The following is an 18,817-nucleotide window of genomic DNA, read 5'->3' as shown; positions in this document are numbered from 1 at the left end:
GTTCTCTGCCTTCCCTTTTACTCCTACTTCATGTAAAAATGATGAGAGGTTCACATATAAAACCTTAGAAGTATTAATAAAACCTTCCAGAAATCCCAGATATAATTGCAGCTAGCAACTTTCTGTATATCTATCACATCTGAATATGTATACATAGACAGTATGTGTGGAGAAGGCAATGGCACCCCACTCCAGTACTCTTGCCTGGAAAATCCAATGGATGGAGGAGCCTTGTAGGCTGCAGTCCATGGGGTCTCTAGGAGTCGGACACGACTGAGCATCTTCACTTTCACTTTTCACTTTTATGCATTGGAGAAGGAAATGGCAACCCACTCCAGTGTTCTTGCCTGGAGAATCCCAGGACGGGGGCGCCTGGTGGGCTGCCGTCTATGGGGTCGCACAGAGTCGTACATGACTGAAGCGACTTAGCAGCAGTAGCAGACAATATGTGTATTTTCTTTGTTATGACCTGTGTTTTGTTTTAGTCATATTTTTCCACGTCATTTGTTTTATTAGCATTTTAAGACTTGAGATTAAATTCATATAACATAAAGTTCACTATTTTAACCATTGTAAAGTGTGCAATACACTGGATTTTAGTGTATGCACAGTGTTGAATGACTATCACTGCTGTCAGTTCTAGGACATTTTCATTATATTATAAAAGAACCTCTGTATCCACTGAGCAGGTACTTCCTTTTCTCTCCCCACCCCATTGCCTAGAAACCACTAATACACTTTTGGTCCTTACGGATTTACTTCTGAACATTTCATGTAAATGAAGTTGTAAAATATGTGGCTTTTATGTTTGGCTTCTTTAATTTAGCATGTTTTCAAGGCTAATCCTTCTTGTACAGCTACTAGAACTTCATTCCTTTTAAAGGCTGAATAATGTTCCATTCTATAGACACACCACATTTTGTGTATTCATTATTCATTTAATAGACATTTAGATTGTTTCCATTTTTTTCTACAGCAACAGTACTATTATAATAGTACTGTTATGAAAAGTCACGTACAGGTTTTTGAGCATCTATCTTCTCTTGTTTATATTGCCATTTCATTTTAAACAAATATATAATATTCGATTGTATAAATGAACCATAATTGTCATGTTTACTTATCAAAATTTTTTACCAAATTTGTCTTTCATAAACATGCTGTCATATATCACTGAAAAAATTTTTTCACAGTTTTATAATTCTTTAAAATTGTTTTCTATTAATGATAGTAGCTAATGAATTCTTAGAATTGTAGTTACTGAAATTAAAGGGTATGCACATTATGATATATATGTACTATGTTATGTTTAATGTATGTTGCTATATTATCGTCTATCAGGTTGTACCAACAATAGTATATATGGTTATTTTCTCATATGCTCATTATATTATTATATTACTATTTTTAATTTGGTAAGTGGAAAGTATTTTTGGTCTTCTATTAATATGAAATATATACAACATTTTGTTATTTTAATTTGTTTTTATTTACAAATGAGATTGAATGTATGTTCATGTTTATTCATCTGTTTTCCTAACTTCCAGATTATTACTTTGTTTATTTGTTTTGTAGATTGAATTTTTTAAATTAGAATAAAAAAGAATTAATTAGGTACATTATGTGGAACTCATTATTTTATAGCCCATTTTGGTCAATGACTTTTTTCTTCCTTGATATTAGTCTTCTTACATAAATATTATTGGTAGTTTATTATTTTATTCTTATGTTTCACTTGAAAGTTCATTTCTGTTTTGAAACATCTGAAATATCTTTCTTGTCTTAGTTTCACATTGTATATGGTTCTGAATGTTTAAAATTCTGAAACACACAATGGCCACATACTTGGTGATTTGCTCCTGTTTGAAGTATGTGATTGTCATACAATCACACTAACACTTAATTAGTGTTATTTGTTGTAGGCATTTTTAGGTGAAAAGCAAGAAAAATATCAAATTTTTACATTTTATTTGGAGATAGGAGCAAAACAGTTTTTATATTTTAGAACCAAACCGTAATTTTCAAGGAATTTTTAACCTTCACATTTAAGCATTTTCTTACTTACGGAAGGAGAGGTTTATTAATGGTTTTAAACCTGGTTACCCCTGGAGAGTTTTTCAAGTTTTTTTTTTTTGGTGAACTTCCTTCAAAAGTCCTTCAAATGAAAGAATTACAATTTAGAGTTGAGTTCTGAGAAGGGAGTACTACATGGAAGAAAACATTATGAAAAAACTTATTCAATAATAGCTACCATTGATAGAATTGCCTATGATATTTTGTGTGTGTTTTTTTTTGGTAAATATAGGATAGAGTTAAAAAACTTTGTGATTCTATTAGGTACTCCAGTTCTTGGAGTTAGCAGGAAATGATGGTTTCTGATGGTAATTGATGTTTGTGTTGTTTACCTGTGTCTGTAGTCCTTTGAGTCTCTGCCAGAAAAATAATAGGACATTCCCAGTTTGATCTTATGATTTTTGCAAATTAGCATAGAGCTACTTACAGTACGTGTAATTATCAGATGATATTTGGTTTATTTTCAGTAATGGAAAGTTTTTTCTTGGTAAAATTTTTGTTACATAACTTCAACAGTTTAGATCACTTAATGCCCAAATATTGCTCATTTAAAGGAAGTAAATATTTCTCATAGTATAGAACAAGGAAAAGATTGCACAATTTAATGGACTTTCATTTTTTTTGGAGAGCATCATAATTTCAGTTCCTACATTTTTCTGATTTTCTAATTTCAATGAGTTGTTCATGCATATAATCTAATATTTTTATTTGGTTAAAATTCTTCCTATATTCTTTTTCTTTAAAGTCACTATGACTTATCAAATGTAAAGTATTTGCATAATTTTGGTGCTCAGTTTTTAAAAATTGTTCAATCAAATAGCCAAATACTATTTCAATGTACCTACATTTACCTGTAAATGGCATTTTAAAGCAAACTTTTAAGAAGTTTAAGATAAGTTATATATAATATTTTAATTTTAGAAGGTACTAAAAAGTGGAAAATGGCTACATAGAAAAGATACTTTTTCACTGTTAGCTGAATTACAGTGCATATTGCAGTTGTAAATATTGCTTCACTGAGTGATTTTTCTCTTACATACAAATACATGGTTAAAGATTCAAAATTTCAAGCAATACAAACTTGAACATTATTAGTATTAATGACAGAATAGAATATATTCTATCTGGTATTCCCAGTTTAAAAAGAAAACTTGTGAAAATTCTGACTTACTGTCTGATCATTGATTATCAGACTTGTTATTTGCCTTATAAATGGCAATCAATTTACAAATATATCTAGGGATCTTTTCAGGAATCCATCTTTAATTACATAAAAGTAAAATCATCTACTTGTAGGCTTATTAGAAAAGTATACACGACAAAGAGAAAATAAGACTAAATACAACAGAGGCTAAAGGTTCACGTTTTATAGTTGTTAGCATTTATCAGACTTTATCAATCAGGATAATGTAGCTCAGTCATCAAAGGAATCAAAATAAATAGAAAGCTAAAGTTGTAACAAGGGCTAACATGAAAAAAAGGGAAGAATAAATGTATTTATGGATTGGTATTACATTCAGTCTTATCACCAGGGCTGATTGATTTGTTTAAAGCAGTCTTTTCTGTATGGTGGCCATTTTCCACATTAATATAAAGATTATAAAGTTTACTTACTTAGTTACTTGTTTTTGAAAATTATCTACTTTCCAAGTCAGGAAATACTATATCTTCAGTATAATTAAGCATTCTTTTATTGCGTATCCATTTCTGAGTAGATTCTTGTTTTGGATAAAATTTTAGAAACTAGCACCTAGTATCACCATATATTATATAATTATAATGGTCCATTTGAATGACTTTTTTTCTTGAACAAAACATTTTCGGTTTGTTTGGTTTAAATATTTGGTCTTGTCTCATCTGTCCTAACTTTATATGTGTAATGTTAAATATATAACATTATATATATGTAATAGATTTGGATATATAATATTACATATTACATATGAAATGTGTAACATAAATTACATATGAAATGTGTAAGTAAATGTTAAGTATTTACATATTCATATACCTATATTCTTGTTCAGGTATATCATATGTGTATTATGTCTTTTATATATTATAAATAATTTAAACAAAATATATAAATAACTATTATTGTATACTTTAAAACAAAAGGTTTTAATTTCAATTGAAAATGAGAATGTTTTCTACTAACAAGCCACTCCTTGAGCCACTTTGAAATAATGTAAGCTTTGCCATTCATATATATATATATTTTGGCACCATCTAAGCTAAGGATTTAAATTTTATATGAAAATATTTACCCCATTCACACTGTGTGTTTACTGCCCCGTTATTTTTCCCATTTATGAGACTGTAGTAAGAACTCATGTTCAACCAGGAAAGCCAGTCGACTGATTCTCTCATCTGTCAGATCTTGTCTACGGCCGAAGGAGTAGGTGAGCATGAGGATTCGGGGAACAGAGGTGCTGGATCCAGGCGGGCGCTCTCTGGGCCTCACCTTTCCATTTACAGAACGAGAGGGGTGCTGAACTGTGACCACAGATCATTGGAATCTGGTGGATTTTCTTTTGGTCTGGACACTTCTGGTTGCTTATAACTGACCTCAACTGAGATATTAAATTATGATCAAAACAGTTAATGCCTACAAATAAGTGGAAATGTTTTAGTTCTTAAAATTTTCAGATGGTGTTCCACAGCCAGAATCAAAATATTACACATAACCAGGTCATAAAGGCTAACATGTTAACAGCTGGAAAAAACCCTAAAGTATAAATTGAGCTTCATAATAGATTCAGTAGTTGTTTCCCATTTTGTACCAGGTATTGATTAAACCATGATGTAAATCTGAACATGATGAATCTTACTCGAGACTTTTTTTTTTAAGTAAAATTACTTTAACCACAGTTTTCCTGAAAATTGTTTTTACTTTGATAACTTTTTGATTATGTGAATGACTACAGGTAAGATACACTACTTTCAAGACAGAGCTAGTAAACGTGGTTTAAACATTAAAAACTGGTGTTCTTAACATTTTCAATGAAAAGCATTCTGTTCTGATTTACATTTAATGCAGAGAGATTTTCATTTTGTTTGTTGTAGAAAGAGCATTCATTTTTAATATGGGCTTCAACTAGGGTACCTTTGGTTATAGATCCTTTTGGATATGTTTCCAAATTTAATTGTTTGCAATGATGCAAATGGATGTAGGAGGATAGAGCTGAATAGCAGAGACATAGATGTAGCCAATAGCACAACTATATATAGCTCCTTCCTTTTACTTTTTTATACATTACTCACCGTGTTTGCTTGCTTCTGTTTAGTTTCATAAAAGGTCTAAGTATTTGGAAAGGTGTGGGACCATGTCCTGTTGGAATTTCAGTGTTTGCTTATGAAAGAAGATACCATCTGTGGGGAGTATGACTTCAGAAATTTGACTTTGGAGTGTTCCTGTATAATTCTACTGGGAATTGCCAAAAAACATAGTCAAGAATTAATAGTACTTTTCCAGATGGTGATTGTTAAACAATAATTGGAAGCTGCAGGAAAAACAGTGTTTTTGCATAAAGTAGGCATTTAGTCAACATTGGTTAAACTAAGGATTATTTTACTAAATAATTAAGTGCTGTTCTCATGATTCAGAAAAAAATATGCAAACTTTATCTCTTCTTAAACCAATAAAAGAGAGAACTGCTCCTTAAAATGAATTTTATAACTTTTTGAAAAGTTTAACAGTAAAAAAGAACATTTATTTTTAAAGTTAACTTTCTGAGTCATATATTTCAATAAGTGAGCAACTTTCCTAGCCATTTGTATACATTCTGAGGTGCAAGGCTAGCAAATTCAGCAGGCTTCTTGTTCATTTTGGAGAAGGCAATGGCACCCTACTCCAGTACTCTTGCCTGGAAAATCCCTTGGGTGGAGGAGCCTGGTAGGCTGCAGTCCATGGGGTCGCTAGGAGTTGGACACGACTGAGCGACTTCACTTTCACTTTTCACTTTCCTGCATTGGAGAAGGAAATGGCAACCCACTCCAGTGTTCTTGCCTGGAGAATCCCAGGGAAGGGGGAGCCTGGTGGGCTGCCGTCTCTGGGGTCACACAGAGTCGGACACGACTGAAGTGACTTAGCAGCAGCAGCAGCTTGTTCATTTTGCATTCTTTCATTATCAGCTTGTTATGTTTGGGGAGCAGTATGGAGATGAAAATAAACAGGGAACAGTAGCTTCTCTCTTGTGTAACTTAGACAACCCAGCCTCTCCAAAAGAATAGGCTACAAAGAGACCAGTTTGATTTCCACGCTGAGTAGAGCCCATGTTCATCTTAATTGAGTTCATCTTATATAATAGATGTAAGCAGTGTTTACTGCATCAAGATTATTTGTAGCTATCTTATTGGGGCTGTTCAGTTTGCTTTTGTAAACTTCATGTCAGGTTTCTCAAATATCTCTGTGTTGTTGTTTATTTTTTTTAGAGAGTTCCCAAAGTTGCCGATGGCTGTCTCATCTGCAAATACCTCTTCAAGGTACTCTATGCTGCTGATGTCTCCAAGCACTGAGCTGCACGGGAGCATGGAATTGACTTACTGGGGAGGACTGTATCAGTTAAGTGATCTTTCTTAGTACACTGCATGGGTTTTGCAAAGCTTTCTGCTTTTGTTAATCCAGAGGGCAGAACTATGCTTACGCTGATTTTTAAATGAAAAGCTTTTTGTTAACCCACACAATATAATACTCCATTTACTCTCCTACATGACCCCTTCTATATTTCTATTAACTTTCCTGGTTTTAAGCACAATTTTATTAACCATGTGTGTCTGTGTTATTTATATTTTACTATAACTCACTAAGAAATGCAAAAAAGCAAAATGGCTGTCTGGGGAGGCCTTACAAATATCTGTGAAAAGAAGAGAAGTGAAAAGCAAAGGAGAAAAGGAAAGATACAAGCATCTGAATGCAGAGTTCCAAAGAATAGCAAGGAGAGATAAGAAAGCTTTCCTCAGCGATCAATGCAAAGAAATAGAGGAAAACAAAAGAATGGGAAAGACTAGAGATCTCTTCAAGAAAATCAGAGATACCAAGGGAACATTTCATGCAAAGATGGGCTCGATAAAGGACAGAAATGGTATGGACCTAACAGAAGCAGAAGATATTAAGAAAAGGTGGCAAGAATACACAGAAGAACTGTACAAAAAAGATCTTCATGACCCAGATAATCACAATGGTGTGATCACTCACCTAGAGCCAGACATCCTGGAATGTGAAGTCAAGTGGGCCTTAGAAAGCATCACTACGAACAAAGGTAGTGGAGGTGATGGAATTCCAGTTGAGCTCTTTCAAATCCTGAAAGATGATGCTGTGAAAGTGCTGCACTCAATATGCCAGCAAATTTGGAAAACTCAACAGTGGCCACAGGCCTGGAAAAGGTCAGTTTTCATTCCAATCCCAAAGAAAGGCAATGCCAAAGAATGCTCAAACTACCACACAATTGCACTCATCTCATACGCTAGTAAAATAATGCTCAAAATTCTCCAAGCCAGGCTTCAGCAATACGTGAATCGTGAACTTCCAGATGTTCAAGCTGGTTTTAGAAAAGGCAGAGGAACCAGAGATCAAATTGCCAACATCTGCTGGATCATCGAGAAAGCAAGAGTGTTCCAGAAAAACATCTATTTCTGCTTTATTGACTATGCCAAAGCCTTTGACTGTGTGGATCACAATAAACTGTGGAAAATTCTTTAAGAGATGGGAATACCAGACCACCTGACCTGCCTCTTGAGAAACCTATATGCAGTCAGGAAGCAACAGTTAGAACTGGACATGGAAAACAGACTGGTTCCAAATAGGAAAAGGAGTACGTCAAGGCTGTATATTGTCACCCTGCTTATTTAACTTCTGTGCAGAGGACATCATGAGAAACGCTGGGCTGGAAGAAGCACAAGCTGGAATCAAGATTGCCAGGAGAAATATCAGTAACTTCAGATATGCTGATGACACCATCCTTATGGCAGAAAGTGAAGAGAAACTAAAAAGCCTCTTGATGAAAGTGAAAAAGGAGAGTAAAAAAGATGGCTTCAAGCTCAACATTCAGAAAATTAAGATCATGACATCTGGTCCCATCACTTCATGGGAAATAGATGGGGAAACAGTGGAAACAGTGTCAGACTTTATTTTTTGGGGCTCCAAAATCACTGCAGATGGTGACTGCAGCCATGAAATGAAAAGATGCTTACTCCTTGGAAGGAAAGTTATGACCAACCTAGATAGCATATTGAAAAGCAGAGACATTACCTTGCCAACAAAGGTCCATGTAGTCAAGGCTATGGTTTTTCCAGTGGTCATGTATGGATGTGAGAGTTGGACTGTGAAGAAGGCTGAGCGCTGAAGAATTGATGCTTTTGAACTGTGGTGTTGGAGAAGACTCTTGAGAGTTGCTTGGACTGCAAGGAGATCCAACCAGTCCATTCTAAAGGAGATCAGCCCTGGGCATTCCTTGGAGGACTGATGCTAAAGCTGAAACTCCAATACTTTGGCCACCTCATGCAAAGAGTTGACTCATTGGGAAAGACTCTGATGCTGGGAAGGATTGGGGGCAGGAGAAGAAGGGGACGACAGAGGATGAGATGGCTGGATGGCATCACCGACTCGATGGACAGGAATTTGGGTGGACTCGGGGAATTGGTGATGGACAGGGAGGCCTGGTGTGCTGCTATTCATGGGGTCGCAAAGAATCGGACACGACTGAGTGACTGAACTGAACTAATAACTCACCAATATGAGACTTACTGGTTATTTTCTCAGTTTGTAAGTGCTGTGTAGTAATATTTGAATTACATGCAAACTGGGGCTCAGGGAAGCTGTGAATTTTCCAAAGTTACTCAGTAAAACATACATGGGTGCTATCAGCAGTCACTGCTGGTCTTAAACCACTAGTGGGACTATATTCCTTAGTTTCCTTTCTTCAAGGTAGAATATATGCCTTAACTCACTTATTTGAATTTTTTTTTATTGTATTCCTGCTGTATACAAAGCACTGCTAGGCCTCATGCTAATGCCTTTTATTATATTTTTGACTTAGAAAAGAAGTACATAGTTGTTATTTTTAAAGATCACTTATAGTAAGACAGGTAGAAATAGAAAAACAGTATGTTCTCGTTTCCTCAATCCTGATCCCCACAATCACTTTAAACAATTTAGGTCCCTTGTATATAACCTTAGTCACTGCTAAAACATTACACTTCATTTCTTCAGGCCTGTGCTTTGATATGTGACTCTGTGTGGATGTCAGCCTTCATGCTCTTAATTCAGTCTACCAGTGTTCTAAGCCTTATATTAAAAATGCGGGTGGAAGAAGAACGCAAAACCTTTGTACTCTGCTTCAAAAGATGGCAAAATTACTAGGATAAAAAAGCCTGTAAGTCAAATTCAGTTTTCAGATTTCTGGTGAACCTGATTATCTTCATTTTCTTTGTTGGTTTGGGAGATTAAGAATTGGCTAAGTTTTATGGTATAAACTGTGGTATGGTTTAGAAGTTTGTGATAAGTTCCTTACCAGTGAACAAGACATTGTCAGCACCAAAGGATAATGATTACATGTTATAGATTGGTAATGATTACATTTTATAGATTGGTAACTGTGATTCATAGTTGCTGAATGATTTACTTGAGGCATCTTATAAGTAATATAGAGCTAGCGGTGTAAGTACAGTTGAGTCTCTCATCTAGACTCAGAGTTATTCACATCAGCTGGAAGTGTAATTAAAGTTAGTTTAAGTGTTTATATTCTTTTTTTTTTTTAGAACATTAACATGAAACTTTATCTAGAAAATTAAGGTCACGATTGTACTTTCAGCACTGGGTGGTCTAATAAATGTGAACTTCAACTAAAAGTGCCTTTTTTTTTTAAAGGACAAGATTCTGATCTTTTTTCAGAAATGGGAATTTTCTCTCTTTAGAAAAATTTAAACTAATTTTCATAAGTTAGCAGGAAGAAATGTAAGATTCCTGCTTCCCTGGCAACTCAGTGGTAAAGAATCCGCCTGCAGTGCAAGAGACACAGGAGACGTGGGTTCAATCTCTGAGTTGGGAAGATCCCCCCAGTAGGGGGAAATGGCAACTCACTCCAATGTTCTTGACAGGAAAATCCCATGGACAAAGGAGCCTGTGGTGGGCTACGGTCCATAGGGTCACAAAGAGTCTGACACAACTGAAGCAACTGCACACGCACACACACACTATAAAATTGACAGTGCAAAGTTAAACAATCTAAATATATTGGCAACAATATAAATCCACAAGTAATTAGTTTCCTTGAAGTATCTGAAACTTTTGCAGTGGTATTTTGTTGTTGAGTTGCTCAATCGTGCTTGTTGTGACCCCATGGACTCTAGCACGCCAGGCTTCCCTGTCCTTCACTGTCTCCCAAAGTTTGCTCAAACTCATGTCCATTGAGTCAGTGATGCCATCCAACCATCTCATCTTCTGTTGTCCCCTTCTCCTCCTGCCTTCAGTCTTTCCAGTGTCAGGGTCTTTTCCAATGAGTCAACTCTTCGCATCAGGTAGCCAGTGAATATCAGCTTCAGCGTCAGTTCTTCCAATGAATATTCAGGCTTGATTTCCTTTAGGATTGAGTGGTTTGATGTCCTGCTGTCCAAGGGACTCTCAAGAGTCTTCTCTAGCACCACAGTTTGAAAGCATCAATTCTTTAGCATGCAGCCTTCTGTATGGTCCAGCTCTCACATCCGTACATGACTACTGGAAAAACCATACCTTTGACTATGTGGACCTTTGTTGGCAAAGTGATGTCTCTGCCTTTTGAAACACTGTCTAGTTTTGTCATAGCTTTTCTTCCAAGGAGCAGTGATATTAGAGTGGCTTTTTAAAATTTGATGGCGCTGTCTTTTATTGCTCGTGTAGATAAATGGCAGGTCCAAGGTAATAGTCTTTGATGTTGTCATCCAGGTGATGTATTGTGGCACTAACAAAACTTCAGTCAGCTCTTCACAAAACTAAGCACAATACAAAGAGTGGAGAAAGAAAGTCATTTAACAGATTAATTTATATATTACCAAAAGATGACGTGTTGTCATCCACTACTAAATAGAGAACCATTAGGAAATTTCAGTTTTTAGAAGGTCTCATCTGGCCATAAAATAACGTAAGAACAAAACACAAATACTCTGCATGACGTGAACATCTACATTATTCAAGTGAGGTAATATGAAAGAGCAATTTAAAATAATATTAGACCTTAGTGATCACAGGCCATTTTAAGGTGCTTGAAAATAGGCAGTTTAGTGGGAAAGACATCATGTAGCTGGTTAGTAGCAGATCACCTTTTAGTCTAGCAAACTTTCACCTCTTATTTCTGTGCCTGAAATGAATTAGAGTCAGATCAATGGGTTGGAAATAAGTATTGAAAAGTTACTTTGGTAAAAAGTCAACTTCTAAAAATACATATAAAATTGAAAGCACTTTATAAATCTGTACTTGTTGCCAACATTAAAAAGAGAATTCAATTAGTGATAGCATGTTTCTTCTCCTGAATAAAATGTCTTCAAAATATAGGCTAGTTGGTTCCTTGCTATGTGATTGCTTTTGTGGCTATTTTTAAAGGAAATGAGAATGTCTTTGGAGTGATTGTTCATTACCTCAGCAATTTTTAAAGGCATGGTCAGCTTGTAACTTTTTAAATTTTCCTGTTGAATATAGGTTTTACAGACTAATAACCCCAAGTACATCTTTTGCTAACAGTTAATCTATATTTAAGTACAAGCGATGTTCAAGTAATAATAATTCAAATAACCAATTTAACACTTCTGTTGTTCTTAACCTCAACCATTTTCATAGATGCAGAAATTACTTACTTAAAATCCTAGGATACATGGACAATTTACATGAGAGTTCATTCGGAGTTTCTAACAAAGACCCCCACCTTCTCCTAACCAAAGCACATCATTCTGAATGTGAAAAATTCAGGGTCTTGATTTAACAAATTCATTTTGAAAACAATGCACATGAAAGAGTAAGGCAGGCAGAATCAAGCCAGTCATGCTCTCATCTCATTTCTCGAGTAGGTGGAAGTGTTGTGAAGATGCTGTGACTGGTATACTTTGTTGTTCAGTCGCTCAGTCGTGTCCAACTCTTTGCAACCCCATGGACTGCAGCACGCCAGGCTTCCCTGTCCTTCACCACCTCCCAGAGCTTGCTCAACCTCATGTGCATTGAGTTGGTGATGCCATCCAACTGTCTCATCCTCTGTCATCCTCTTCTCCTGCCTTCAGTCTTTCCCAGCATCAGGGTCTTTTCTAATGAGTCAGCTCTTTGCATCAGGTGGCCAGCATATTGGAGCTTCAGCTTCAGCGTAAGGCCCTGCAAGTCATGGTGATGTGTCATGCTGTTAGTTGGTTAGTTTCTCAGTTTCTTTAGTTTCTTATCTAGGAAATCTTGTCATTGTCTCGTGGGTGAAAGTCCTGTAGACAGCATATCATTCACACAGCAGGAGTCTGAAGGATTTAGCATCCATTCCTTCTCTGTATAACCTAAGCCTAGATATTTAGTTTTTCCGTATCTTTGTTTCCTCTCCTCCAAAAGGGGACTCTGTTTCTTTAAGGTGATTTTTACTGGAGTGTAGTTGCTTCACAATGCTGTGTTAGTTTCCTCTGTGCAGCAAAGAGAATCAGCTGTACGTTTACATATATCCCCTCGTTTGGGGATTTCCTTCCCATTTAGGTGGCCCCAGAGCACTGAGTAGAGTTCCCTGAGCTATTTATTAAGTCTTCACCACTTATCTATTTTATACATATTACCAGTAGTGTATATATGTCAATCCCAAACTCCCACTTCATCCCACCCCACTTCTTCCCCCCTTGGCTCCATATGTTTGTTCTCTGTGTCTGTGTCTCTGTTTCTGTTTTGCAAATAAGATCATCTATACCATTTTTCTAGATTCCACGTATATGTATTAATATATGATATTTTTCTCTTTGTAACTTACCTTACTCGGTATGATAGCCTCTAGGTCCATACATGTCTCTACAGATGATCCAGTTTCATTCCTTTTTATGGTTGGTAATATTCAGTTCTATATATGTACCACAGCTTCTCTGTCCATTCCCCTATTGCTGGACATTTAGGTTGCTTCCATGTCCTGCCTATTGTAAGTAGTGCTACAGGGAACATTGGGGTGCGTGTGTTGTTTTGAATTATGGTTCTCTCTGGAAATATGCCCAGTAGTGGGATTACTGAGTCATCCCTACCCATCGATAGGGGACTTTGTTACATTTAAAAATTTTTTCAACGGCTCTACTTTTAAATTTCTCATAAATTATTTTCCTCAACCACATCAAATTTATGAGAATGTTTAAAATAAAGTTACCAGAGAAACCTTGTGATTCTCCCTTTAAGATTGCTTCCAGTGTATGGTACTCCATTTATTGAGAGAAGTGTGGTTGGTAGTCCTCATTTTTAAACTGTGGGATGATCTCAATTAATAGAGGCTAAAGAAATTAACCAAGACTAGATTTTAGGGAGGTCAATTTAGGATGGTTGATATGGGAAAAGGTTGGATTAGGGAGTAAATTTTAAAGATTTTTCTAGATTCTAAGCAAGTCATGGGAAAAACTTCACTATGCGTTTCATTGCTATTTTGTAATGCAAGGGGAGCTTGGATCTCTGAACTGTTTGTATGATAATAATAAAAGTAATAATGGTTATTAACATCTGTATTAGGCTATATGTAATTGCTGCACATTATCTAATCCTCACAACAGTGTTATCATGTAGATACTACCATTATTATCAGTTCATAGAAGAAACTCAGGTTGGTAGAATGAAAAGTCATTTGCTTAAGACTGCACGTCTAGAAAGTGCTCTGTTCTGGTCTTGACTCAAAAGCCCATATTCTTAACATTAGACATCCTGTCTCTTCTCCAAATGGCTAACAAATTAATAACATGAAAATTGCCCTAAAAACAAACTATGCTAACATCCTGTTCTGGGAACTTTTTTTAAAGAGGAGAAGGAGCAAAGAGAAGCGATGGGGAGAGACTGAAAGAAAGAAGGAAGATTCTAAATATTCCTATAGATTTCTACTTTTGGCAGTAAGATTTCATTACTGAAGACACATTTGAGTTATATAATGATGTTTGAGTAGGGATGTGTCAATGCTTTTGTATTTTTATAAAGGTAAATATTTTTGTCAGAATATTTGATGTTTGCAATGTAGCATGCAGACATCTTGATACCAGATTGTCACTGAGTTGTTACTGTTAAAAGATCCTAATTAGATTTTTAAGATTCAAATTTTTATATGTGTTGCAGTTAAGATCTGGCTAGTGTGAATTAACCAGTCGATTTGTTTTCATAAATATTTATTAAATGCCTGCTGTGAGACAAGCACTGTGTCAAGTGCTGGAGATAGAATTAAAGACAAATAAGATATAGTCTCTGCCTTAGTGACCTTACCATCTCATGTGTGAGACAATCAAGTAAGCAGGTGACTATAAGTGTAAGCTCAGGGTGTTAGGCCAGCTCGTAGGGAGAAGTGACTTGCTGTAGAGATCACATGCGGCTTACAAAAAAAGGAGGCCTTTGAAATGTCCTGCATGATGAATAGGGATTACCTATTGTGACATATGAGCTTTCCCTTGGTTGATTAACTATATTATTAGAAATACCAGAGGGATCTTTTAACAATAGCAATGCCTAGGCCCACCCCCAAAGATTCTGATTATTTAGTTTGGGTGGAGCCCAGACATGAGTACTTTTTAAAAGAAGCCTAGTTATTCTTAGGTGTTGCCATGGTTGGACACCACTCAGATATTTCAGACATTGTTCCTAAAATGCTGCATGTGGACAAGAACACTTTTATACTTCTTGATGTTGCTTAGAGAGAACATGTTACTAGGGAAAAGAAAATTGAGATAAATAAATGTTACTTCAAAATAAAGAAGCAGAGGTTTTAAAATATAAAAGCTACTCTTTCTTAAAATTGAACAGCTTCCCTAGGTAAGAATAATTATTTCAGAAAACTGAAGAAATACTAAGATGTCTCTCATATCCCATTTAAACATATTCAGAGTACAAAATTGGTCCCATGGACTTATTACCCAAAGTCCTGCATTGAAATATTAATACGCACAAAAGAACATTTGTTCTTGAACACAGACATAGTTATCCAGGTCTGGAAGATTAGAATGGTAAGTGCCTAAGGACTTGTCATGGGTTGTTGACTAGAAGTGAGCAGGTGAATGACGGATGAAAGTTTGGGTAGAATGGTAGTGAATGGGTGGTAATGGTTAGTCAGTGTACGGTTCCCGCTGTTGATAGGTACTTATGGGCTACACGTTGTTTCGTTTCTTCGAAGTATCCCTCTGAAGAGGAGAAAAAGTGTTGCCTTTTACATTTTTTTCTGTTTTTCCAAGAAGAGAAAGGTTTAGGATGCAAGAGGTAACATTTTTTTCCTTTTTTATTATCTTTTTTACAGTACTTTTATGTGCCAAGTCCTATGCTCAGGAGTACTCAGGCATTACTCAGGCATTGTTGTATTTGATTCAGAGAATACTATACCCTGAATACTCAGGCATTACTCAATACTCATTACTCATACTCATTACTCAGGCATTACTCAGGACTACTCAGGCATTACTCAGGCATTGTTGTATTTGATTCAGAGAATACTCATAAAGTGGTTACTCCAACTAGTCCCCTTTTAGAGTCAAGAAAAGTGGTGTTCAGAAAGGTTAATTAACTTGCCTGGTGTCACACAGCCAGTAAATGGTGAAAGTGAAAGTGAAGTCGCTCAGTCGTGTCCGACTCTTAGCGACCCCATGGACTGCAGCCTACCAGGCTCCTCCGTCCATGGGATTTTCCAGGCAAGAGTACTGGAGTGGGGTGCCATTGCCTTCTCCATAAACCGCAAAGGTGCGATTTAAATGAAAGCTTAACTGGAAGCACAGGGAAAGCTAACTGTGTGCTCTCTGGAAGACTGTGTTAGAACGATAGGATATTAACCTGCAGACAATTGTGTTTAGTGTCTAGGCCCTTTTTGCTTCATTGACTCTGATTGTATTGTTGAGAAAACTGCTATCCAGATCCATTAAATAAATTGCCCCAAATCACACAAGTAGGTAAAGTTAGAAAGGGACCAGACTTAAGGCTTTTTGACCCCCAAATCAGTGTCCTTTCCACAATTGCACACTCTCCTGCCCTTTATTTTGTTGTTCTTGCATTTTGAGTTACTAGCCTGGTTTTCTTTTTGTGTTACAATTTGTCTCCTGAAGGTCAAGTAACCTGGTTTGGTTACGGAAGTCCTCGTAGCTTCTGGGACTATATCAGAGTGGCTTGCCGGAAGGTTTCACACAACTGTATCTGCAGCATTGAGAATATGGAACATGTCAGTTCCTCCAGAGCTAAGGTAAGACCTCAGTAGGAATGTGCAGGGTATGCGTGTGCTCTCTGCCTGAGCATTTGACCCAAACAGAGAACTCAAGCTCCTTGCTGTATACAATATTTCCTTTCTTTGTTGAAATTAAGCACTTGACCATATTTAACATCTTTCAGAAGTTAATTTTTTTTCTTACTGGTTATTTTAGAGTGCTCTTGAATCTTCTCTGTTGCCTTATAAGTAGCAAGAAGGCATGAAGCTAGTCACTGTGAGTTTCTTTTTTGAGAAGCATGGTGAAATATTTCCCAGTCTGTGAAGTTTCAGCAGCTCTTCGTGTCCTGCGCTGGCAGTCCACGTGTCAGACTGTGTTCACATAATTCCAGATGTGATTTGCCTGTTGCACCGGGTTGCTATCGCATTACTGGTGCAGAAGCAGTGGTAGGTAAAATTGCTGCTGCCTTGGCACAAAGTAAAACAGTGGCAACAAACTATTCTACTAGTCACTGAGTTCTTCCCCATCATGCACTCTGTCTTAAAAAAAAAAAGCCACTTTCACTTAATGTTTGTAATGGTAGACATTATTAATTTAATTAAATCTCAGCCTTTGGAAGCCTTTCTTCTTAGTATTTTGATTGACACAGTGGGGAGCATGCATAAAGCACTTCCGCAGCATACTGAAACACAGTGGTCGTCTCGAAGAAAAGTGCTCGTGCAACCGTTTGAATTGTTAGCTGAACTAGATGCTTTTGTTGTGTAATAGTATTTTTACTTGAAAGAAAAACATTCAAACTATAGCTTTTTTGACTTAGACATTTGTAGACAGTCCTTAAATAAAGATGAATGAAGTAAGTCTGTTCCGACAAGAAGAACAGCTTGACAGTATTTGTTGCCAATGTTAAAATTAAAGCTTTCAGGTAAAAATGAGAATTTGGGAAAACTTAGAGTGTATTCACAAGCTTGATAGCTTCCTAGGACTTAAAAGACTTTTCTGATAACATTAATATTAACAAAAATGTATTTATCTTGTTTAATAGAATGTGTAATATTTTTAAGTTAGTGTGTTAGTCATGTCTGACTTTTTGCAACTCCATGGATTGGAGACCACCAGGCTCCTCCGTCCATGGGATTTTCCAGGCAGGAATACTGGAGTGGGGTTGCCATTCCCTTCTCTAGGGATCTTCCCGACCTAGGGATCAAACCCGAGTCTCCTGTATTGCAGGCAAACTCTTTACTGTCTGAGCCAATAGGGGATACATTGAAGTCAATAAATGTCTTCATTTCTAAGTCAACTGTGACTAGTTTTTTTGTAAAAATTTTTTTCTCATAGATGTTTAAATCTCTTTTGTTTCTTTTTTACTTTAGCAGATTTCATTTTTGTCACAATTGTTATCTTAGTGGTCTTTTGGCCTCCGTTTTCTTTAACTATTAAATTTATTCATTTATTTACTTTCTAATTGTCTGATTGAATACAGGTTTTTAAAATGTGCAATTTGAATTCTCTTTTGCATCTTAACTGAGTTTGTATCTTGGCTTCTGTAGGTTAAGGTGAAAAGACTTGTTCAGTCACTCAGTCATGTCCGGCTGTTTGTGACCCCATGGACTATAGCATGCCAAGCTTCCCTGTCCTTCACTCTCTCCCAGAGTTTGTCAGACTCATGTCCATTGAATCAATGATGCCATCCACCCATTTCATTCTTTGTTGCGCTCTTCTCCTTCTGCCCTCAGTTTCCCCAGCATCAGGGTCTTTTCCAGTGAGCTGGCTCTTCACATCATATGGCCAAAATTTTGGAGCATCAGCATCAGCCCTTCCAGTGAATATTTGGGTTTGATTTCCTTTCAGAGTGACGGGTTTGATCTCCTTGCTGTCCAAGGGACTCTCAAGAGACTTCTCTAGCATCAAGGTTCAAAAGCATCAATTCTTAAGCGCTCATCCTTTTTTATGGTTGAACTCTCACATCCATACATGACTGTTGAAAAAACCATAGCTTTAATTATACAGACCTTTGTTGACAAGGTGATGTGTCTGCTTTTTAAAACACTGCCTAGGTTTGTCGTAGCTTTTCTTTCAAGGAGCAAGTGCCTTTAGTTTCATGGCTGCAGTCACTGTCCACAGTGATTCTGGAGCCCAAGAAAATAAAGTCTGTCGCTGTTTCCATTGTTTCCCCATCTATTTGCCATGAAGTGATGGGACCAGATGCCATGAGATTAGTTTTTTGAAAATGTTGTGTTTTAAGCCAGCTTTTTCGCTCTCCTCTTTCACCTTCATCAAGAGACTCTTTAGTTCCTCTTCGCTTTCTGCCATTAGGGTGGTGTCATCTACATATCTGAAGTTATGGATATTTCCCCTGGCAGTCTTGATTCCAGCCTGTGATTCATCTAGCCTGGCATTTCACATAATG

At 36.5% G+C, this 18,817-nt stretch overlaps 1 protein-coding gene across 10 annotated transcripts in view; it reads left to right on the top strand.

Moving 5' to 3' along the window:
- Positions 1 to 18,817, top strand: part of LOC109557316 (phosphatidylcholine translocator ABCB4-like) — a 103,444-nt gene that overhangs the window by 24,354 nt on the left and 60,273 nt on the right. For 4 of the 10 annotated variants that reach the window (XR_011566204.1, XM_070787616.1, XM_070787618.1 and 1 more), the window contains exons 1-2: positions 7,328 to 9,446; positions 16,315 to 16,448. Coding sequence is in view for 7 of the 10 variants with exons in the window: in XM_070787616.1 (XP_070643717.1) it covers positions 16,419 to 16,448 (30 nt within the window). In the remaining 3 variants the exon portion in view is untranslated. Of the gene's footprint in view, positions 1 to 6,507; positions 6,637 to 7,313; positions 9,447 to 16,314; positions 16,449 to 18,817 lie in introns of those variants that run through there. The other 6 variants (XR_011566203.1, XM_070787614.1, XM_070787612.1 and 3 more) reach the window with 5 other exon arrangements.

The sequence above is a fragment of the Bos indicus genome, chromosome 4, assembly GCF_029378745.1.
Source record: "Bos indicus isolate NIAB-ARS_2022 breed Sahiwal x Tharparkar chromosome 4, NIAB-ARS_B.indTharparkar_mat_pri_1.0, whole genome shotgun sequence".
NCBI lineage: Eukaryota > Metazoa > Chordata > Mammalia > Artiodactyla > Bovidae > Bos > Bos indicus.
This window is presented reverse-complemented; position numbering and strand designations above follow the sequence as displayed.